The sequence below is a fragment of the Phoxinus phoxinus genome, assembly GCF_949152265.1.
Source record: "Phoxinus phoxinus genome assembly, chromosome: 14".
Taxonomy (NCBI): domain Eukaryota; kingdom Metazoa; phylum Chordata; class Actinopteri; order Cypriniformes; family Leuciscidae; genus Phoxinus; species Phoxinus phoxinus.
The window spans coordinates 23,056,055-23,079,933 of NC_136889.1; the positions used below are offsets into that span (position 1 = coordinate 23,056,055).

Genomic DNA, 23,879 nt, shown 5'->3' on the forward strand with positions numbered 1-23,879 from the left:
TATAGTGCCTGGTTTCAAAATTATTGTGGAGGGTTAGTGATTAAAACCTAGGTTTTTTGCACTCTGAAGTAGCCAAAAAGTGGCACAACAGGTCCGGTGAATTCGTCCCTTCATGTCTACATAGACACTGGAGGGTCTGCTGGTCTCTCAGCCAGTTTTTAATCAACCTACAACGCGCCTGCAAGCACAGTAGCGGCAATTGAACAACACAAAGGCCCCATTCTCCATCCCTGCTGATGGATCCGAGGTTACTGGGGTGAGATAAAACCAGAGAGAGTGAGGGGTTGGGGGCCGCTCTTGGCTGGACCCTGCATTCCCCGTGATATTAACCTTTCAGGGAAATCAGTATGACACAGAAGCTGACAGAGGGTCTAAATTATCTTTTGATTGCTGGTGTGGTGGGCTGTTTATATCACCGGTCATGTGGCACAAAGCGGAGCCCTGTTCCCCCTGTCTGAGGCCGTCAGGCCTTTTTTAATCACGGTAAGTGACCTTTGCGGTGATGCTGACAGAACGATGAGAAGGAGGGGCCAGGACTGTCCGTCTGATAAGCTTCTATGAGAAGACTCTTTCTCTTCTGGTGTCCTCTCTCTTTCTCCGGCACTGTTATCTCATGTTCATGTCTCACTGAATCTTTCCTCTCCTCCTCTCCAGAGTAATTGAGCATGTGTCCGTTACTTTCAAATGTGTACATAGTTTGTATAATCTGATTAAATGTTGTATGCAGCTGTTTTTGAAATTGTTTGTCAAAAAAACACACAAAAAAAACATGTTAGTTTGGACCAAAATTGTAATTAATGTTTTTTTTTTTTTTTTTTTAAGTGGATGGGGACTGTGACTAGATCAGGGGTAGGCAATGTCTGTCCTAGAGAGCCACTGTCCTCCAGAGTTTAGCTCTAACCCTATTCAAACACACCTGAACAAGCTTATCAATGTCTTCAGGACTACTAAGGCTACAGACAGGTGAGATTTTTTCAGGGTTGGAGGACAGTGACTCTCCAGGACCGACTTTGTCTACCCCTTGACTAGATCAAGCTTCAAAATGACAAGAAAACAACTTGTGTTATATAATCCAAGTCTTCAAAATGCATCCTATACCTTTATGTGAGCGAAAAAATTTAAGGTCTTTCACTAGAAAATCTTGATAATTCACCAAGTTGTATTTTGGGCATTGCAATCAAAATGGAGACAGATGAACATGAGCTTACGCGGTTGGGGTTTAAGCGGATTAAATAATTTGAGAAGTCCTGCATCCGTCACCAGAGAGAGAGAGAGATCTATCTTTTTCACCGGAAGCTCCAGCTATGACATTTATTAAATAATACGAGGTCAAAACAATGAAACAAAATTTTAAACGCAAGCATTGATGAAGTCTTCACATTACGATATATTACATGCATTTAAAAAAAAATCTATAGAATGGGTTTGAATCCTTAGTTCATGCAATTATTTTCAAATGTTTTAGAAGATGCATAGCAGATACCAAACCATATTGTGTAATGTACATATTTCTATATAATCCAGGAGTGTTAATCCAGAAATACAAGTACATGTATAAATGGGAACCTAATTAAAGATGGTAAGAGTCTGCAAAGAGCAGTGCGTGAGTTGCGTTTTGGTGAACATCCTGTAATTGGACAGCAGACATCTTTCTGTAACACCTACTGTATGGTGGTCAGCTGATGTTTGAGATGGTACTGTGACACTGTAGAACCTGTGAGAGAGCCCAGATCAGACTGTGATGTTTGGATCTGTCTGATGTAAGCTGTGGTGGAGAGTGTTTGAATGCGAGAGTGGGGGTGGCATGAGCTGGCAGATCCCTGTAGACAATAGGCCAGTAATGAGGGGTTGCTTATCCATGATCCACAATGCCAGCATCTACAGGAAGAGAGGCATTTGCTCCTTGATCTCAGATAAATTCCACTGTGTTTTTTTTTTTTTTTTCATTTTCACATTTACAGAGATTGGCACTGAATTGGTCATTTGCTCTTTTGGTCTTTTCTTTTCTTGTTTAAACAGGTTGGTACATAGATGTGTTCTTAAGAGTAGTTGTTGGCAAGTGGAAACACATGATTTTGGTGATTTAGATATATGATACATATTTCCTGTTTTAGACTTAGCTCATAGAATCTCCATTTGTGGTTTTGGTATGTATTTATGTTGTGCAGTGTCATCATTTAAAAATTAATAGTGCCTTGCTTTATATGGTTAGTTCGGCCAAAAAGTTTGGCCAAAAATTGTCAACATTTACTCACCATTATGTCATTCCAAACTTGTATTTGTTTCCTTCTTCAGTGGAATGCAAAAGGGAATACTTTGGGAATGCTGTTTCATTCAATGAAAGTGAATGCTGTAAATATGCTGTGAAACGCCAAACACAATCATTGTGGTTTGTACAAATTGTATGCTATATTCAAAGTCTTCTAAAGCCAGACAGGACCAGTGGTGGCAGGTGGGTTTTAAAATAAGGGAGGCACACTAAATTGTAGCAGTCTGGGGATGCTCTCCCAATAATGAATGGATGGATGGATTTGTTTAACTGCTTTAAAATTGCTTTTTTTTGGTCACTTTTAGACAGAAATAGAATATAAATATAATTTCACTCACCAAGCCCATCACTTGAAGCAAAAATCCATCCGTCTGTCCCTTTAAATGTCCGTGTTGAAAGAGCATGTCCCACCATTTAGTGAAGCTGATTGCCAACTTAGGCATGGGGGCTTCTTTTATTTTTAATCTGCAGTTCGAATTGTGTCTGTAAATTTGTTGGCGATCAAATATTCAATATCTCATCAGCATTAGCAGGTCAAACTATCACAAAATGTATGTCTCAACGATGATTGGTTGATATACCAAGGGAAGCTAGCCTTCTCTACGATGTATTTTTTTATCAACACTAACAGCTGAAAGTGAAATTAGTGATTTTGATAGTGATTGGCTTTCTTTCTTCTTCTTTTTTACCAATGGAGGCAAAAGTCTTCGGCTATGGATTTCGCCTCTCCCTGCTCTTCTGTATCCCCTCAAGTTAGAACAGTTTTCGGAGCAGTTGTGACATCATCAGATTTAGAGAAGAGGTAGTTCTGACCTTAGTGATATTTTATGGTGTTAAAAGTGGTGAAATTATAAACAAAAAATACAAATTATGAGACTGAATGAAAACTGGGGATATTATTAACATTAAACCGTTCTTCTCCCATTTTTACCTAAACATTTTGGATAGGCTGTGCCTCCCCTGCCGCGCCGCCACAGGACAGAACCAAAATGTAATAGTTTCCTGAAAAAAAATATCCTATGCGTTCCACAGAAAAAAATTCATAGAGGTTTAAAATGACAAGAAGGCTTTTTTGGCTGAACTATTGTTAATTCTTGAAGATGAATAACAAACTGACGAAATCCTTGAGATTTGATGAACAATATTACAATATCATTAAAATGTGATGGCTGATTAAACAGAACTAGCACAGTTAGATTTTAACTTTTATTACAGTGAGATGTAAAGTCGGAAGGCTCTTTCCATACCATGTCTGCATATTTGTAGCAATATATAATAATTTTAGTAAAAATAATGTTGCATACTGTATAGAAAGCATGAAAAACACCTCACCAACCAAAGTTACTGAATGAGTCCAGAGTCTGTCATAAGCTTCGCTGAAATGATGTGCGCTCTTCGGGCTGCGGTTGACGTATCTGGGGAGCCATCCTGACCAACACTTTTCAATCCATCAGTTTTCTTACCTCCCAAGGTTCAAGCCCTAACTGGAGTCGTGTCGCATTCTGGTGCTAATGATCACGATTGTATCTTCGTAGTACATAATAAAAACTTTTTATTCCTTATCTACAAAATTAAAGATACAAATAAAAACCAGTTGGCACTCTGCTTGTTCTGTTTCGTTTGCTTGTGGAATCTCCCCCATTGAAATCAAATATGAGTGCACTTTTTAAAGCTCTTGTTCACAATTCTCTTTTTCTCACATTGATTGAAAGGGCTGTCAGTGTCTTTCCGAAAAGTCCCATAGCTTGTGCTCTGAATGAGGGAACCAGGAACATTTCACTAAAATATGCATGGGCAGCGTAAGTGTGCTGATTGCTTCATAAACAATACATTTTATGTAGATACAGTTGCCAACAAAATGTAGCTGTACTTGATGATGAATTAAGTCCTAAGCAGTTTCCAAAAGCCATTTCTTGAGTAATAAAATACATCTGTACTAATGGTTGGAATTAGGCATGGATACGGTCTCTGAAAGAGTTATTGGAAGACGCAGACAGAAGAGTCATTGATCACTGGAAGACAGTGTGATAGGTGGGACACTGATGAGATTTCATGTATTTAATGGCAAACTTGAGCTCCTTGCTCTTTTTGTCCCACTTGTGGATGGACATGAGCAGTAACTGTTGGTCCACTTTGCGGCCCATGATGAGGAAGTTGCTCCCGAGATTGTCCAGTTGTGAGCAGGGACAGTTTGCTCCATTCTTGATGTATAGCGTGAGCTTCTTTAGGTCTTTCTTCCTCAGTATTCCCATCTTCAGAACCTTCTTCTTCTTTTGAGCTGCGATAAGCTTGCGGTCGCCTTTTTCCTTTTTCACCTCTTTAATCTTCATCTTGATTGCTGTAGATAGAAAGAAAGAAACTTAGACCTGAAACCTGAAATGTTCACCCAAAATGTCATTAATATTTATTAGTGTCAGATCTTTTTTTTCTTTTTTTTTCTTCAGAACAACTAACAGTATACAGGTTTGGAATGACATGAGGGTGAGTACATAATGACAGAATTTTCATTTACGAGCGAACTATCTCTTTTAAAACACCAAGGAAAGACCAGAAAGACCCTTTGGAAAAAAGGTCTGGGTACTACGTGTTGTCATTTAACTTTATCCATTGGAAAAAAAATGGGAAATCTTCTCATGGGACTCTTGGTCACACTCCGGTTCTCCCATATATTTTTGCTGTCTCAAGCAACAAGACCTTTCACAACGAGCACACAGGAAGAACCAAGGCTATCCAGAGCGCTGGAATAGTTTACACCTCCCCGGAGGAGCATCATTTAAACATGGACGGCACTAATTGCTCTCACCCGGGAGAGGACGGAGAGTGGAACGGAAAGTTTTAAAGACAGATGTGAAAAGTGAACACACCTTCGGTAGCCCGTCCACATAAGCCATTAAACCTTCCTTTTTTGAATAAAAAATGTGTCCTATTAATTGAATAATTAAAATGTAATGCAAATGTTTTTACAAATCAAACCTATTGTCCACTTGTATTATTTTTTAAATGCAGTTGTACGTTTTCTAAACAAACTCTTAATTCATATCTACTGTAAAGATCTTTGCAGACAGAGACGGAAAATTTCTCATAAGATTTTCTACTTCTAAGCATAACTATTGGGCTGAGACTGCACCTCTTCCTACTGTACATTTGAGAATGTCATGACTGTTAAAAAAGTATATGCATTTGTATATACTAGTATGATTAAAGCATTATCAAGCATGTAGGTCTGTATATGAATGCTACTGTACTACATCTGCCATCATTTTAACATTGTCATGTGAGCTATAGATTGAGTTGTGTAATTTCCTTGTTATTCACGACTCCTCTCCTATGGTCTATGGATAGTAAAGTGTCCATTGGATGTGAACTTCAGAATCATGGGCATGGCAGAAGTAGTAAGTAATTTGCCTACTGTGTTATAAATATTGTGAATTCAGACATGCTACTCATTTCACATATTAATTTTCACCTACTATACCGTAGGGTGATTACATGTATTAAATAAATATTGACAAAAATATGTTCAAAAATACTGAGTCCAAATTTCACATAAAATTAATGAGGGGCAATTTAACCCCCTTCATGCACTTTTGGGTTATAGTTATAAGAAAAGAAAACCATCCTATGACCACACAAGATGAAAATGAAATTCATGAAAGATGAAAGAATTCATGGAATTTCATTTTTAAGAATTCATGGAATATAAAATAAATAAAATAACAGAATGCCAGGTCAATTTTACCCCCTTTATGTATTCTAGGTTTAATATTCGCCACACTTTAGTGGTTGTGGCTTTTCCCATCGTGGGTTATATTTATATTTATATTATAATTTTACATTTAGACAAATTATACAATTCTTTAAAAATGTCATGTCATTTTTTGGTTATTGTGACTAAACTTATCTGCCTGTTACTTACTGTATTAAGGCTGTCAAATTATTAAAATAGTAATCAAATTAATTGAAAAACAGGATACTCAAATTAATTAAGTTATTCATAATTATACTCATATATAAATATTTGCTTAGGAAATGTCTACAAATATATATATATTTCATAGACATCACATTATTGTTTTTAACTTTTGAAAATCATATTTCAAATGTCACAAGAACAGCCTTTTTCCACCTTAGAAACATTGCTAAGCTACGTAATATGCTATCAGTTTCTGATGCAGAAAAGTTAGTTCATGCATTCATGACCTCGAGACTAGATTACTGTAATGCTTTATTAGCTGGTTGTCCTGCATCCTCCGTAAACAAGCTTCAGTTAGTCCAAAATGCAGCTGCTAGAGTTCTTACTAGGTCAAGAAAATATGATCATATAACGCCAATTTTATCATCTCTACACTGGTTACCTATTAAGTTCTGTATCAATTACAAAGTATTGTTACTGACCATAAAGCCCTAAATGGTTTAGCTTCTGTGTATTTAAGAGATCTTCTATCGCCATATAATCCATCGCGCTCTTTAAGATCGCTAAATTCGAGGCTTCTGGTCGTACCTAGGATAACTAAGTCCACTAAAGGAGGGAGGGCGTTTTCACATCTAGCTCCTAAACTCTGGAATAGCCTTCCTGATATTGTCCGAGGCTCAGACTCGCTGTCCCAGTTTAAAACTAGATTAAAGACGCATCTCTTTAGCCAAGCATTCACATGATGCATCTCATACCTTTTATACTACAGTTAAATCAGATCAAATGCATTCATATTATGAACAGCAGCTACGCTAATTATTTCCCATCTGCCTTTTTTGTTGTTATCTCGGGACGCCTGTCCCGAGATAACTCAAATAGAGTTTGTCAGCTCCAGTTATGTATCCAGCCTCTCATGGAGACTTCAGATGCCCCAACACCTGTGATGAGACGACTCGACGCCTGTGAAGAGACGACCCAACGCCGGCTATATGTTATGCCCTAAATTTTATGATTAACTAACTGTATTTTTGTATGTATATTTTTGAAATGCATTTTCTGTAAAGCTGCTTTGAAACAATATGTATTGTGAAAAGCGCTATACAAATAAACTTGAATTGAATTGAATTGAATTGAAATTGTGTTTTTTTGGTGGTGCATGGCTAAATGTCAGCACTGAAACAATTTCCTCACTCCTCTTGAACAGAAATCTCAGCTTCCATCGACAAAATTTGTCTTTGGATCAGGTCAGTTTTTTCCTTTAGAAACCATAAAGAAGCAAGCCTGCTTAACAAAAAAAAAAAAAAAAACTGTTGTCCACATTCCCAGGTTCTCTTGTTTCTAAGTTACATTTAAAAACATGCAATAGCGAGTAAAACCTGTAATTGATGCTATGAGACAGAACTTATCCAAACGTGCTGAGAGCACATTAATCAATGACAACATGTGTCCTGCATCTTCAGTGTGAGCTAGGCTCCTTGTCTACAATCATAAACATTCATGCATCTCTGGAAAGGCAGGAATGTGTTTAAATGGATTCACTGATAACCGTTTTAGTTGGGATATTTGGTGTTGGCATAAATATTAATTGAGATTTCTTACTGGAAGAATCAAATATCAGAAAATAAAAATCTAATTGAAAAGAGTGTGTATGATGAGTGTGCATTCCACCAGTCACTGAAAAAAAATGAATAGGTCCACTCAATCTAAGAGAATGAGGGAAGGAAAGATTGTAAGAAAATGTGAGTACATGCCACAATTGTAAGAAGTTTTTAATTTATTGCATGTGGTAGCTATAGGCCAATGAAAGATGATTTTGTGGGTGGTTGCTTGTGTGTTTTGGGTGGTTGATAGTGCATTGCTAGGGTTGCTGCTTAGTGATCCAAGTCAAAAGTGCCCACCAACAAGTCTCTAAATAATTGATTGTGCCTATGGTGTGGGTCCGTCATTTAATGTAAGTCCATGTGAAGTCTTGTTGCTTTAAATATAGCACTGTTACTGTGTCAGGACACAATTTTGAAGGCTCCCAGAGACACAGTTGGGGAAATCAGCTTTCTAATGACATTGTCTCTCTTTACATATCAGATAGATTTAATATATTTTTAGAGATTTTGCAAAACTACAATACCATACAGCTAACATACCTAACTGTGGTTCAGCTACACATGAGGTTTTTCTCTCTGATTCAGGTGATCGCTCATCACCCATAATGCTTGAGAGGAGTGAGCACGCCTGGGCAATATCGTGGTGACAATCCCAAACCACAAGAGCTGCTTTAAATTGCTGGCAGTAGGTCTGACAGGAGATGAAGTAAGGCAAAGAGGAAAAGTATTTGCTGCCTTCTTTCAATAATTCTGAAACCAAAACTTATATATGTCCATAAGGCTTTCGGAGTTTTTATCAGAGCATGTTGTGTTGAAAGTATCATCAAAAACAACAATGCACATTATGATTTTACAATAATTGATATTATATTTTATAATTGAACTGCCTAGCCAGTGAAAACTATTAATATGGCAAACCAACACACTGAGGTAACTCTGGAATATACACTGTTTATATAATTAGGCAGTCCATGGCAATGCTGTGATTATTGTTGGATTATGTTAAACTCCCAACTTCAAATTGCAGAGCTACGATGAATCTTTAAAGAAAAGAGTATCTATTGCTGAACTTTACCCTAATCGGCCTTCCTTATATAATAGTGATTACAGATAATTCAGGCTGCTCAAAATCACAATTAGAAGGAGGAAATTAGTGAGTCAAAACCCATAAGGTCAAATATATATATATATATATATATATATATATATATATATATATATATATATATACATATATTATTATTTTTTTAATTTTTTTTTGTCTTTGTCTTTAATTCCTGAAAAAAAATAAAAATATTTTTTGCCAACACTGATGCTGAAAATTGGAAAGAAGATTTTAAAAAATAACACTAATACTAATAATACTAATAAAATGGTGTATTGTGTATTTGGTCTTTTTTTTTTTACTTTAATTTTCTTCCAATGATGATTGGCTGAGCTGGACAAAAAATTACTTTGAACTGCACCTTCAAGGCTCCATTGAGGCAGATACATGTTTTTCAATCTGATAAGAAGACATGCGCATAAACTACGATGGCAACACATTTACCGAATACATCCCTCAATGCGCAACAAAAACCCACATGACTTTGCAGTGGAAGAGATTGGATAACTGGATCAGTTTCATCGCACAGCATCTTAAATGTTGGTTTGATCGTTCTGAAATGCCTGAGCCAATGTCTGTCATAAAACTTATTTGCTTTAATTCCCTCCCAGAAGAGTCTCGTGTGAATGTGTTCCCAAAAGGTTCTTCAAAAAGGAGAAAGACAAATCCGATATAAACAAAACTAAGCCATTTAAAATCCCAAAACCAAACTTAAAAACAATGGATTTCCTTAGCGCTACATAAAATATTAAAATGAACTGTATTCAGAGCCAGTGAATAGACTCTAATGGAGAGGTTTCTCGGCAGCGGTCTGCACATGCACAATCCTTAAATCATTTGATATGTGTGCTGCTGTCCAGTATGTGTTGAATACACTGATTACTGTTGGATTGTGGAAACTGGCCATAACATCCAATTAAGATTAATAGAGCACACTATTAAACTTACTATCACAATAAACTGTACAGCACTAGTTAACAAACAACAAGTCATGTGATCAGGTACCAGTGAAATGGAGATCAGGGGAAGAAATGAATCATGCGGTAATATCCTATCATGCATTATGCTTTCAGTATGTGGAGTATCTCAAAAGCCAGAACTTGATGATTTAAACAAACAAACAAACAAACAAAAAAACATTATAACTCTCTTTGTGATGTCTGCACTTCATTTTCTGACTTTAATGTGTAAAATCTAGAACATACACTCAGGCTACTACTAACAATATTTTCAGTGTCATCTGTCAAAGTTATCAAGGAAAATACATGCAAATCCAAGAGAAACAGGCCTCACAGCCAAAGATAAGTCAGGCGTATGTGTGACTCTACTGTGCTATAATCCTCGGCCCTCTATAGGGAAGGCTTTTCAAATGACTTTTAACCTTGAAACTCTTTTATTCAATGCCAGAGACTCATTCTAGAGATTCACATTTGACAGATCAATGGACCTCTAGTCAGAATACATCACTTTTATACGAACCATAAAAAATCCCATACTATTAGAACAGGAATCCTCCAGCACCGTTTAAAACTGGATGTCAATTCCATATGAACTCACGTATGTGACCCATGCAGTCTTTGCTGCATGTTTGTGGTGTTTTGCATATTATTTATGTGGAATTTGATATCTTTCAAACTGCATTCAACTTCTCTAATTTGAAAATATGTTTTAATAGATTTGTCAAGTTTGCATTTGAACTTTTCTTCTGTAATTTAAAGATAAAGCACGATGGGATGTTTAACAAAATTCAAGTCAACTCTTTGTATGATGGAAGCATGCAATGTTATATTTTTGTTTAATTTATATTGTATTTTGATGCAGTTTGAATGTTTGTGAGTACTGTTGTGGATATACTGCTGCCTGTTGGGAACTAATAAATTATGAAATGAATGACAAATATTAACATTTAATTATTTAAAAATTTACACCCTTGGTTTCCTTTGTTTCCTGAGCCAGTTTATTTCATGTCTACTACGGTATTTAGTATTGATACTGAGTTACCTGAGGCTGGTTTTGTACAACCTGGGCATCACCCACTAAAAACATAAAAACACAAAACATGCTATATATATATATAGATGCCCATATCTACACACACAAACACATCAATATATAAATGCATTGAGTATATATTTGCACAGTATATTTAATGCGATGCATAGCAGAGCAACCTCATTATTGTATCTGTTTTTTCTCATGATGTCACATTTATGTTCACCCTAAATATTACAGTGGCCGCTTTCCCATCCAAGCAAACCGCAGGCTTTCTCATCAATTTTTTCATTACAATTTTTACCATTATGAAGAGATCGCAACTCTAGAGTTATTTAAGTTGTCAAATGTGATGTCTTAATAAAAGTTTATATCTTACCAAAATCACTGGCGCAGTAGTGCTCCATTATGGTGTCTGCTTTCAATTCGTTGTCACAGGGTGGACACACTTTTGAAACTACAGGGTAAAGAAGGAAAGATGGTAAAAAATTAGTGTCTCATAAAGAACCATTAAACATCAAATGTGGCCATTAACAATATGTACATCATATTTGGTATTTAAAGTAGACTAATACATTTTTAGGTAGGATACTGTATGCTTCAGACTGTAACTTTAAAAAAAAATAACGTTTTATTCTATAGTTATATTCTAGTCAGAAATATAATTGACCTGTATTATGATTAAATGAACCTGACTACATGTATTTTTGTCAGCCATTGGTCTAACAAACAGATAGTCCCGCCCCCAAATTTGGTCATTGGTTGAGTCAGTGCTGCTGTGTCATATTGGTTGAGATTTTATTTGTGTTCATTGATGAGATAAACTGTTATATGTGGTCAGTAGCAATGATACAGTAAGTTCAGTGAAAGATTCAGTGCAGTAAGTTAATCACAGAAGACTCAAACAAACAAATAAATGGTGGGAATGTTTCACATTTACTAAAATGATTGGTTTTGTAAAATAAAACTCTCATGTGATTGTTTATGCTAACAGCTCTAATATGTGTGTTTGGTGTTTGGTTTAGTGCAGAGAGTAGAACTCTGTTTCATTGCAATGCTGGACTCATGTAGGGGCAGCAAGCCAGTGCTAATGGACCTTAATCCACAGTGTTTGAAGCCATGAGAGGGAGAGGTTTGGCAGCTGCTAGTTTTATTTCCTCACAGAGGAAAGGGAAGTTATAAAACAAGATTAAAACTTTCAGTGGTTCATCACTGTGATATCACATCCCTTCAGATAGTGTGTATACAGTATGTACATATACCTGGACTATAGCCTAAGGTAAAAATATGTTTGGCCTCTCCAAAACAGGATGTGTCTGAATGTCAACCAGAATATTTTACACTCGTTGCAAACGTACGAAGACAAATGCAGGGGTGAGCTTTTAATAGGACACTGTGAAAACATTCTTCTCAGCAGTTTGACAGTGAAAATATTCACTGGAACATGCAAACAGCTGTACGTGACCTTCTTGGAGCTGAAAGTTATTTGCTGATCTTATTTTTAACTGTAGAGATACAGATGTTTATCATGCCACCTACTGGGGTACTGAGTTTCTGTTCAGTGGGCTTAAATTAATGTATAACACATCCTGTACACATGCTCATATGGGGAAATGAATGTAGTTTTAAACTTAGTTAAAGGGGATCTATTTTTTCCATTTTTACAAGATGTAATATACATCTCAGGTGTCCCCAGAATGTGTCTGTAAAGTTGTAGCTCAAAATCCCCCACAGATAATTTATTATAGCCTGTTGAAAATTGTAGTTTTTGAGGTAAGGCAAAGAGATGCTGTTTTCGAGCATGTATCTTTAAATGCAAATGAGTTAAATGCCCCCCTCTGAGTATTAAAGTGACAGCAGTGGAATATGCAGTACCTGTGTATGCTTTTAACATGAACCAAATAATAAAAGTAAAACAGAAAATCACTCACTGCTCTTGATTTAAAACTTTAGTAGCTTTAATTAGAGTACATTGTTTACTTGAATGCTGCTGTTAAATGCTCTGGCAAGAAGATAAACATGGCATAATGTGTACAGATCACTCAGGGGAGGAGCTAAGCTAAAAATATGACTCGGTTATTTATTGAACATTCACTTCTAGGCTTAAGATTTTGTTGAAAGGATCTTAAGCTGACTAGTTGAAGACATTGCTGTAGCTATATAATAGACACGGTACTTATAAATAAAATAAGAATGTCATGTCCGCATCAATTTTACAACATTTCAAATCCATCAATTCTTGCCATCTAAAAAAATCTAAGCCAATGTTTATTCTCGTTTTATTACGAGCTCTGTCGTGTTCTCTTTTTTGCTGTCATCTGTTCTGCGTGTTTTACTGAAGGGTCATGTGACACTGATGACTTGAGTAATTTGTAGTTATAATAATATTTCACAATGTTACTGTATTTCTGTTTTAAAAAATGCAGCCTTGGTCAGCACAAACGACTTCTTTCAGAATTATTAAAACATCTTAGACCCCAAAAGACCCCAAACGTTTGAACAGTAGAATATTATAATAATTTTTGTAAAGGTTTTTTATTAGTGTTATTACAATTTTGAAGACAATTTTACCCCATCTCTTCTTTGATGTCTGATAATGGTTCTTTTGACATTCGGGTATAAGTGTCAGGTGTATTGTCCAGTTCAAAACTTCTGGGCTTCTATCACATCATCAATCTACTTAACCGAGGAAGAATGCTGGATGTGTCATGTGAAAATTCGGAAAAGTCATTCATTTGTACAGCTAAAAAGATAGAAAGCTCTGTTCGATCTCTGTGGGGTGGGTCTGACGGAACAAACCGTGACCAGATTGAAGCTTGAAGCTCTCCACTGAAATCAACCACACAATGATGTTTGTTATATCTGATCTCTGAGGTGACCAATATGATTTTGTCATTTATTCAGCACAGGTTCTCCCTTGAGCTCACAAAACAAAAGCATCTGTTAACAAGAGCTTACATGGCTCGTCTCCAGACTCCCCCTTCCAGGTTAAAAACCAAGGGTCAGAGTTTATCACCCCAGCCTCAAGCACAGACATAGCGGTAGATAATGAGGGGAGGGGTCAAAGTTCACCAGGCTTCAGTGCACAGGTCGTGGGGAGTTGAACCCCTCTGTACATTTTAACCGTCATTTGGTCCCTGAGCAGAAATTCCCATACATTCAGCGGGACGGAGACGTGACGTGGACGGTGACTTGCACACACTGAGCGTGCTGTGGAGGAAACTTTTGTTTCGTACTCGCAGGCCATCGTGAGCCGCATTCTTGAAGCTGAAATGTCTTATTTGCACAGCAGAGCGATTTATTCTGTTTTGCAGGGTGGCTCGCTGGCAGGATGCCTGGTGGAAACTGAGCCAAAGCATGTGTCAGGAGACTGAGCGAGGGTAATTCTCCAAACCGAGTTTCTGCAAGAAGTGCCAATTCAGAGATTGAGTGATATCAGAGCAATACTTTTCTGTAATCTATTCCCTTAAATTTCCTGTTGAATACTCTCTTGTGTTCGTTGAAACATGTGTAAGGACTCAACAGAACTGCTTCTGAAAGAAATCTTTATAATAAGCAAGAGTGCTTTAGTTCTAAAGCAGTTTCTGCATTGTAAATCTTTTTGTCAGGTAACCTAAAAATGTGGTTCATTTGGTAACATCAGTTGTTTTTTTATTCAAGTGTACTGACCAAAAAATGATGACCTAAAAGTTATGTAACCTACTGCACTCAGCTTGATATTATTTGGGGGGTAAAACTTGAATAAAGCCATTTAAGATATTGGTTGTAGGGTCAAATTGTCTGTATGTCTGTCTGTCTGTTTGTCTGTCTGTCTGTCTGTCTCAGTTTTTTTATTTAGACTTAATTTCATATAGTGGCCACACAAGGAAGTTGTCACAAAGGCTGTATCTCAAACAACACATTAATGCAAGAGTTAAAGATTTAATGAAAGTATATTTTGAAACTGGAAAGCCTGAACTGTGTTTTCACCACAAGTGTATTTTTCATAATGATTCCCTAAAATTAGTATTTATACTACCTTCTCAATTGTTCACACCACACGACGCGGTTTACAAAATAGTTTTTTATGTTAAATTTGACACAGAACCTATAATGGATGACTGTCAGGTTTCGGTGTGACTACACACTTCATATAATGTGACAACATTCCCCACCGTGCTGTCACAAAAATAACTGAATGTGTTTTTTTCCCCTGTGCAATAATGATGAAAATGTCAAATAATTAATTTTTTATCTTTTATTTTTTTATGTATGTCTACCTATACAGAAATTAATGTTTAAAAATATACCCAAATTGAGAGTTTTTCATGAATTGAGACAATAAGCACCGGTCAACCCTATTATTCATTTAAAGTACTTGAATAAAATCTCATATTTAGTAAGACAAGAAAACCGTAAGTGATGCAATCTGTCACTAAGACCTTTCCACAGTTTGTCATCATGGATATAGTTTTTTAAGTCCTCACAGTTTCCTCAGAGACGCAGGTATATATGTGTCCGAGTGATTTCTGCATCGCTGACTTTCTCTATCACAGTTTATGGGGAAAATGCTCTGTTTAAACTATACACAGGTCATAATTTTATGGCTCATTTGGACCCATGAAGTTATGAGCAGCAACACTTTGGACATAAAACATTAATCAGGATGAAAAACTGCTGTGATTTATGTCTGTTTGGTAACGCTTTAGATTACAGCCCGGAAAGTACTGCGTAATTACAATGAAATTACAGTGTAACTTTCGGTAATTACAGTGTACCTATAAAGTACTTATAGGGGAACAATATGTAAAGTCTTGGGAATAAAGGGGTAACAACCAGGAAAATACTGCGTAATTAAAACTAAATTACAGTGTAACTTTCGGTAATTACAGTGTACCTATAAAGTACGTACGTGTAAGTATAGGGGAACAATGTAAAGTTTTGGAATAAAGGGGTAACAACCAGGAAAAAAAAAAAATTTATTTAGGCAAATTATTAAGTATTTTAGAACTACGGGGTACTTATACTATAATACAATCTTACTTTTGGGAGCAATTTAGCGAGTAGGCTACATACACTGCACCTTTTTGTAATAATAGTGTATACAAATACAAGGCTTTTTTCAAATTACGGGCTAGCCTATATATCAGTGCATTTATAAAGTAGGCTAATTTGTTTTTATTGCAAAGGTGCACTGATTAAGTTGTTTCAAGGCAAGTAAAACTATTGCAACTTTTTTTTTTTTTAAATGCTGGGGAAATATACTCTTGTTTCTTGTAGTTACAGGGTACGTATGACATTGCGGGCCGTAAATTAAAGTGGTGCTTCTTACCCTCTTGTTTCTTGTAGTTACAGTGTAAGTATGACATTGCGGGCCGTAAATTAAAGTGGTGCTTCTTACCCTCTTGTTTCATGTAGTTACAGGGTAAGTACAATAAAAACACATGTAAACACACAATCTGATATCACTTGGAAAACTTTATTTGAAAAACAACTTATTTTAAAACGGATTTACAACACTTTCTCTTGCTTGTGCTTGACTCTTGTTCCTCTTCATCTTTCTTTCCACTGATAAATCTTAAGAAGGAATCCCATGTCTCTTGCTATTCTGTATTATGTGTTAAAAGAAAATACAGTACAGAAATGTCCTCACCATTTTACTAATCTTTTACCCTCATGTCATCCGAGATGTATATGAATTTCCTTCTTCAGATTAACACAATTTTTTTTTTTAGAAAAATATATAATCTCTGTGAATGCATAATGCAAGCCCATGTGTTCCTAAAAGTTGACATCAAACAGCACATACAGCAATAACTAAAGTAATCCATACGACCCCAATGGATGAATCAATGTCTTCTGAAGTGAGACGATAAGTGTTTGTAAGAAAAATACCAAATATTTAAACATTTTATCGCTTCCGTTCCGACCAACTTTCACTTGCGCGTGCATGAGAGGGTTGAGTTCACGCTTGACACGCGTGACGTAAGCGCGCCGAGAAACCGAATGTCGATTTTTTTATTTTTTTTTATGCTCACAACAAAATACAAACAATAACACATAATAATAATGAAAAACAAACAAAACAGAAGAACAGAGATGGCAGTTCTCGCGCGAGTTTCACATCTAACTCCCGCGAGAACGTAATGAACGCGTGAAGCTTCACCAAACACGAAGCCAAGCCGACTCTCATGCACTCGCTGGACGCTGGTGACAGTTGGTCGGTAGCGAAAAGATGAGTAAATTACGAGAACATTTCTGGGTGTACTGTATTTTCTTTTAATACATAATACAGAATAGCAAAAGACTCCTTCTTAAGATTAGGCTAATCAGTGGAATGATAGAAAAAGAAGAAGAGGAACAAGAGGAGGAGGAGGAAGTAGGAAGCCATGCAAAAATGTATAGCCTACTTTCTGTCAGGACTTTAGTATTTGAAATGAAAAGTTGATTTTAAAAAAGGAATAAAGTCCTTTTTTGAAATAAGTTGTTTTTCAAATAAAGTTTTCCAAGTGATATCAGATTGTGTGTTTACATGTGTTTTTATTGTCTACTTACCCTGTAACTACATGAAACAAGAGGGTAAGAAGCACCACTTTAATTTACGGCCCGCAATGTCATACTTACCCTGTAACTACAAGAAACAAGAGGGTAAGAAGCACCACTTTAATTTACGGCCCGCAATGTCATACTTACCCTGTAACTACAAGAAACAAGAGGGTAAGAAGCACCACTTTAATTTACGGCCCGCAATGTCATACTTACCCTGTAACTACAAGAAACAAGAGGGTAAGAAGCACCACTTTAATTTACGGCCCGCAATGTCATACTTACCCTGTAACTACAAGAAACAAGAGTATATTTCCCCAGCATTTAAAAAAAAAAAAAAGTTGTAGTTTTACTTGCCTTGAAACAACTTAATCAGTGCACCTTTGCAATAAAAACAAATTAGCCTACTTTATAAATGCACTGATATATAGGCTACCCCGTAATTTGAAAAAAGCCTTTATGTATTTGTATACACTATAATTACAAAAAGGTGTATGTAGCCTACTCGCTAAATTGCTCCCAAAAGTAAGATTGTATTATAGTATAAGTACCCCGTAGTTCTAAAATACTTACAGTATAAATAATTTGCCTAATTTTTTTTTCCTGGTTGTTACCCCTTTATTCCAAAACTTTACATTGTTCCCCTATATAATTACACGTACGTACTTTATAGGTACACTGTAATTACCGAAAGTTACACTGTAATTTAGTTTTAATTACGCAGTATTTTCCTGGTTGTTACCCCTTTATTCCCAAGACTTTACATATTGTTCCCCTATACTTACACATAAGTACTTTATAGGTACACTGTAATTACCGAAAGTTACACTGTAATTTCATTGTAATTACGCAGTACTTTCCGGGCTGTAATCTAAAGCGTTACCGTCTGTTTAAATGTGCAGTGAGCGGAGACAGAGAAAGGTTTACATGTCTCCCCGAGCCGCCCCTCAGGCAGCATCGCCTCTGCATTCAACAGATCCCTGCAAACAATGGATTACACATTCACTGAGCTTGTAGATTTGTTTTATCTTGTTCATTTCTATATTTAATTCATTGTCTCTGTTCTGTTCTTTAAATAAAACGAGACCCTAAAAATCTAGAGCAGCAAAACTAATGCTTTTCAAACTGGTTTTCACAGACACTCCCCCTCTCTGCCATTGGTCAGCTAACAAATAGTCCCGCCCCAAACTGCTGAACCAATGCAGTTGGGTGAACATGATTTCACCACCAACATCCTTTATTGATCCTAGAATAATTCCAATCTACCAATCAGATCAGAGGAATAGGTTGACAGTTAATGGGCCCTACTTTAACAATCTAAGCGTCTAAAGTGTCTGAATCCACTTTCGCTAGTTTAATGACGGGATAAATGGTCGGCACTCCCAGCGCATGGTCTAAAAGGGTTGTCTCTATTCTCTTAATGTAATGGTACTGGGTGTGCATGGGGCGTAGTGGGTGTGTTTTGGGTGTAATGTGCAAAAAACAATCAGAGTGTAATTACCCATTCCCTTTGAAAGCCAGTTGTGCTCACGCCATGGTGGATTGCTATTTACATGGCGGAATTTGCAAGAGGAAAGACTGAACGCTTCTCCAGAGAGCAAGCGGATCTGCTCGTGTGCGGGGTTAAAGCGCAAGCAGACCATCTACGGGACAAGCTGGATTCCACCATATCTTTATGTGCACAATATTAATCTTTTACATTGTAATCATTTTATTTTTAATATTTGGCTTGTTTTTGTGCCGCTGGGCATCCCTGTGTTTGTAATAAGCAGAGTGTACGCGTGCTGTGGAGCCGCTTATAGGCGCACATTACTAACGCACTCTTTAAATAACAAAAAAAAAAATTGCGCCATTGATTGTCCATTGACTGCAGTCTATTTCTGTTGCCTCAAAATAGCTACGCGCCAACAATGCGCCTGAACACGTTTTCAGACCAGCACGCCTGTGGGCGCACAAATGGGCGCAAATGCATTTGCTATTTAAACAACGTGGCGCAGGACGTGAAAATGATAACTGCGTTGAGCTGGAACTAGCAAAAAACACTTGTCGCTGCATTGCGCCGGGTGTATGATAGGGTTCAATGTCAAGTTTAGGCTTAGAAAAAGATTTAGAGGCTACACCGTTCATATTCGCCTATCATTTCCCTCTGATTTTAGGGATGTTATGGGTAGGGTTAGGTTTAGGGGAAGGGATAGTGTTATGGTTAGGACTACGTTTTTGGACAGGAATGTTGTTCCCGGTTCAACAAATGATGTTGATCCAGGAACATGTCTTATTTGGCAAAGTCATGATGACCACATAGTTGTCTCTGAATATTAAACTGGGATGAGAGAAACTATTTGAACAATTAGAGGTTTAAATTCAGGTTTAAATTCATTTGAACTTTATAATTACAGATTTTGTTTTGGCCATTTGTCTGTTAAGAACAAGTCTTCTATTTGTAGAATGAACAATATTGTTTAAAGAGGCTTTTTGTTGCACTGTCCAATGTGATTTACTGGAATGTATCTCCAGAAACAGCCCGTCAAACATGTCTGTGGCTCTGGCTGTGAACGGGCCCCGTCCCAGGATTTCACCTCAAACCACAGGGGAAAAAACAGCTCTTCATGTCCCTGTGTGCCGGAGCTCACGGCTGCAGGCTGGAGCGACTTGCCGTGTCAAACGAGGGTTTGTGCTGTCATGTTATCTCTAGAGTCCTGTTTCCCGTCGATGTGCACGCTCACCAAAACACACATCGCTGTAAACGCTTGCCCGTGAGCTACTTTCCCATCCAGCTGCGATGCAGAGAGCTTTTGACTTAGTTCTGCTAGTTTTCAAACTCTCAGTATCATGTAATTTCAGAGCAGCTATGGCTGTAATTGATATTGTCTCGAAGGTCCCACTCTTACTCTGCTTGCTTTTTAGTCTGCTGCAATTTTAAGGAGCTTATTTTTCTAACAGAAGCCAAGCTACTTAATTCTGAAGTATGAAAACAGTATTGTGGAGTCACATTTTTTCAAAAGCCTCTTTTTTTCCCTTCTTTGAGAACATTGTAATCCATCAAATCTTAGCAGTGAAAAGAGAATCTGTGTGCATGTTTACTACTGTAAATGGAGACATGTATATAAAGCTAATTATGACTACAGAGACTAACCCATACATCTCATCTTACCCCTATTAGAAAATTTAAAAAATTTCAAATTAAAAATTTAAATTAAAATTTATGTTTGAATCAGTTTTACATTTCAGGATGTCCCCAGATGTTCCCAAAAATAGGTTAAGTTTTCTATTCTACCCAACTTTTTTGAATGAAAATTATCATACCATTTGGTAATAGTCCTAGTGTTATGTTAGTTTTTATTTATATATTAAATAAAAGGAAAGCTGTATTGTACAGTAAATGTGATTCATTTTGAACACAGCATACTGTACTGCATTCATATATTCCTTTATGCTTTGTATAAGGACTTGTCATTTGTGCATCACTTGTTGCATTTTTGCATTAATCTTTACAAATGGTTGAGGAAATGAATGCAGTTTACAAACTGGCAAAGATTACGATTTGTTTGAGTTATTTTTATTATTATTATTACATTTTGGAACCACATGTTTTTATTTATTTTGATCATCTATTGTCCTGTATATATGGTTTAACAGCGTCCTTAAACTGAGCATTAACTACACTCCTGGCTATTTCTCTTCACTTGTCCTTCCTCTTTCTATTACAATAGTCCTTCTCGTTTCAGTCAGACAAAGTAATGTACAACTTTTCAGACTAATTAGTGATCCAAAGGGTTTGGCTGCCTGGCTAATTGGAAACCTAAATGCACGATTAAACAAAGAGAGGCAGGGCGCAGCAGGAACGCTCCTCTCCACATTCCACATGAGATGTTTGCTTTAGATAGTGAAAGGTTTTTGTCCTTCCAAGAGCTTTTCCTAATTTTACTTTCTCTAGAGCTCTAGGCTAAACAAAGCAAGAGAAAATCCACCAATGGGCCTTATTGTATGGATCTATGGAGTCTTAGTGATTATAATGTGTGTACTTTTTAAGAAAAAGGGTGAGGTTTTAAAATCAGTACTGATGCTTATTATAGGTTATCAAAATGTAATACTTATAAAAAAAATTAAAAACGTAAAAAATTAATTTTTCATGCATCTTTCGTGAATTTATTTATTTATTTTGTTTATAGTTGGTGTTTTTTTCCTGCTTATTTTTTTGCCAAATTTTAGTTTACAGGTACAGGATTGTCACATCTGTGTTGCATTCATTTCCTGTGTAAATTTATTTTTGATTTTCACTGAAAAAATCAATAACATCATCTTTATATCTAAAACCACAGTGTTCTTGCAGGTCCTACCTGGAGTCTGAGTGGCGTGACCCGCCGAGAACTGCATGGGAATGCACAGATCGTTGTCGATGGGGAACTTCTCGCACTGTAGCATCTCTGGCCAGGGAAAGCCGTAGGTCTCCATGACCGGGGCGCAGCTGTCCCGCACCGCCTCGCACAGAGACCTGCAGGGGTAGATGGGCCTGTCCAGGCATACTGGAGCAAAAAGGGAGCAGAGGAACACCTGCGTGTCAGCGTGGCATCGCTTTGCCAGTAGTGGCACCCAGCTGCCAGCCTGCTGCTTGACCTCAGGCATGGTCTCGTGGTCCAGTAGGTTTGGCAGACGCATCTTTTTGTAGCCCACGTTGTAGCAGAGCCGCAGGTCGGCTGGGATATCCACACACTGTGGCTGCTTGGCATAGAAGCGGCCGTTGTGGAAATTGTCCGATTGCCAGCTGTAGTAGTCGTACTCCTCTGCCGAAGCAGCTGAGGTGAGCAGAACCAACGCCAGGGTCACAGCCTGGGTCAGAGACACCTGCCTCTTCTGCTCTGCCATCCTCCTAAAGCTCTGCTGAAATTCAGAAGGGGAATGGGGGGAAGCGGATCAAAAAGAAGAATTTTAATCCTTTTTGTCGTGTTTGAGAAGAAGAAAAAAAGACTGGGTTTGTGCTGGGTTTTCCCTCCTTCTCGTTTCTGGTTGTCCTGCAGTTTATTAGAAACTCCTGGTAGCAGGCAATAGTGGAAGATCTCAGAGCTGAGCTCTTTTCTAGCTTGACTCAAGTGCACCCAGTGTATAAAAAGACAGTGGACTCAGGGCCCTATGAGCTGACAACCCCTGAGTAAGCTTGCCCACCCACCTCCCACTGGTTTCCCCTGTCCACCATAAGCCCCGCCCCCTCCCAGCAACAGCCAACTGCTGCGCAGTGGGCGGCACCCCTGTAGCCCACCCCCCTCGCAGGCACTTCTACAGGCAGACCACGCGCTGTCCTGCAGCACAATGCATGCGTGGAGTGTGCTGGGCTCATTCAATTTCTCTTTAGCTCCGAGGACACACAGAATTTCCACACATAGCATCAGCCCCGGCCTTTCACATTCTACTTTATTAGGAAATAATCAGAAGGCAGAAAAAAGATTCATCTACAGGTGGTCAGGGCATTTGGGATGTGCTGTTTGAGATATGCTAATGCTGCCTCTGGATGTGAATAGAAACTGGCTTTCTCTCTGTCTCCTTATATCATTTGCTGTCACACCGTGGGGCCCAAAATTCAACCCATAACAGCCACCCAGCAGCAGGGGGCCGCACTGCTATATTACTGCCCCCCAAATTGAGAAGCCTTACTGACAGATCTTTATCTGTTAGCACTTGATAGCACAAGATTTATATACATATTAGTCAAGGCACATTTTGTTTTGCTTTTCTTTTTGTATGACAAATGTGTCAAAATGATTTATATTATATAAATATTAATATGGATAATAACAAATATATTAAGAATCTTAAATCTATCTATCTATCTATCTATCTATCTATCTATCTATCTATCTATCTATCTATCTATCTATCTATCTATCTATCTATCTATCTATCTATCTATCTATCTATCTATCTATCTATCTATCTATACATATTCTTGCCCTAAAAGTAAATTTTGTAATGTATTTTGGAATTTAAAGGATTAAACTAAATATATTTTCAATTTAGCCAGGATTTGATGAGTTATCTTTAGACATTAGTGCAGTGGAGAGAAAAAGGAAACAGGCCAAGAATAGTCCATCAGAACATACATCAGGCAGCATACAAATGACATAGCAAACGGTGGTTACAGTAAATCTAAAAAGCTAACAGAATGCGGTTAGCAGGCTCTTTGAATGTTTACTCCTTGGAGTTTTACAAGCTGGCAGAGGATGTCACACCATTGCATAAATGCTGCACAAATTACAGAAATCCTTATTTTTGTAGAAAGTCTGTTGAAATTGTATCGTAGCCTATATGCCTCTGTTGTTGGTTCTTTACAAAGTTCATAACTTTTTTTCAGCCAGGACTGATCTCTGTGGGACTGAACAATAATCTCTCTTTCTCTCTCTCTCTTTCTCTCTCTCTCTAGAAATTGAAACTCATTCAGTCCTGTTTTGTGTTGCCCAGATTGTGTCAAAGACTGAAAGAGGC

General features: G+C 37.4%; 1 protein-coding gene across 1 annotated transcript; it reads right to left on the minus strand.

Annotated features, from left to right (window-relative positions):
• Positions 1-3,463: 3,463 nt before the first annotated feature.
• On the minus strand, positions 3,464-22,553 carry sfrp5 (secreted frizzled-related protein 5). The gene is made up of 3 exons (XM_079634425.1): positions 21,743-22,553; positions 11,260-11,337; positions 3,464-4,607 (listed from the first exon to the last, which is right to left on the minus strand). Exons 1-3 carry the CDS (start codon positions 22,266-22,268, stop codon positions 4,279-4,281), a joined length of 933 nt encoding a protein of 310 aa, XP_079490551.1. The 5' UTR covers positions 22,269-22,553; the 3' UTR covers positions 3,464-4,278.
• Between the last annotated feature and the right edge of the window lie 1,326 nt (positions 22,554-23,879).

Bases quoted from the DNA above. Each gene is read 5' to 3' on its own strand.
- sfrp5 (XM_079634425.1), bottom strand. From the start codon at position 22,268: ATGGCAGAGCAGAAGAGGCAGGTGTCTCTGACCCAGGCTGTGACCCTG. The intron at 11,338-21,742 runs GTAGGACCTGCA...TTTACCCTGTAG, and splicing joins TCACGCCACTCAGACTCCAG to TTTCAAAAGTGTGTCCACCC. The intron at 4,608-11,259 runs GTAAGATATAAA...TTCTATCTACAG, and splicing joins CTACTGCGCCAGTGATTTTG to CAATCAAGATGAAGATTAAA.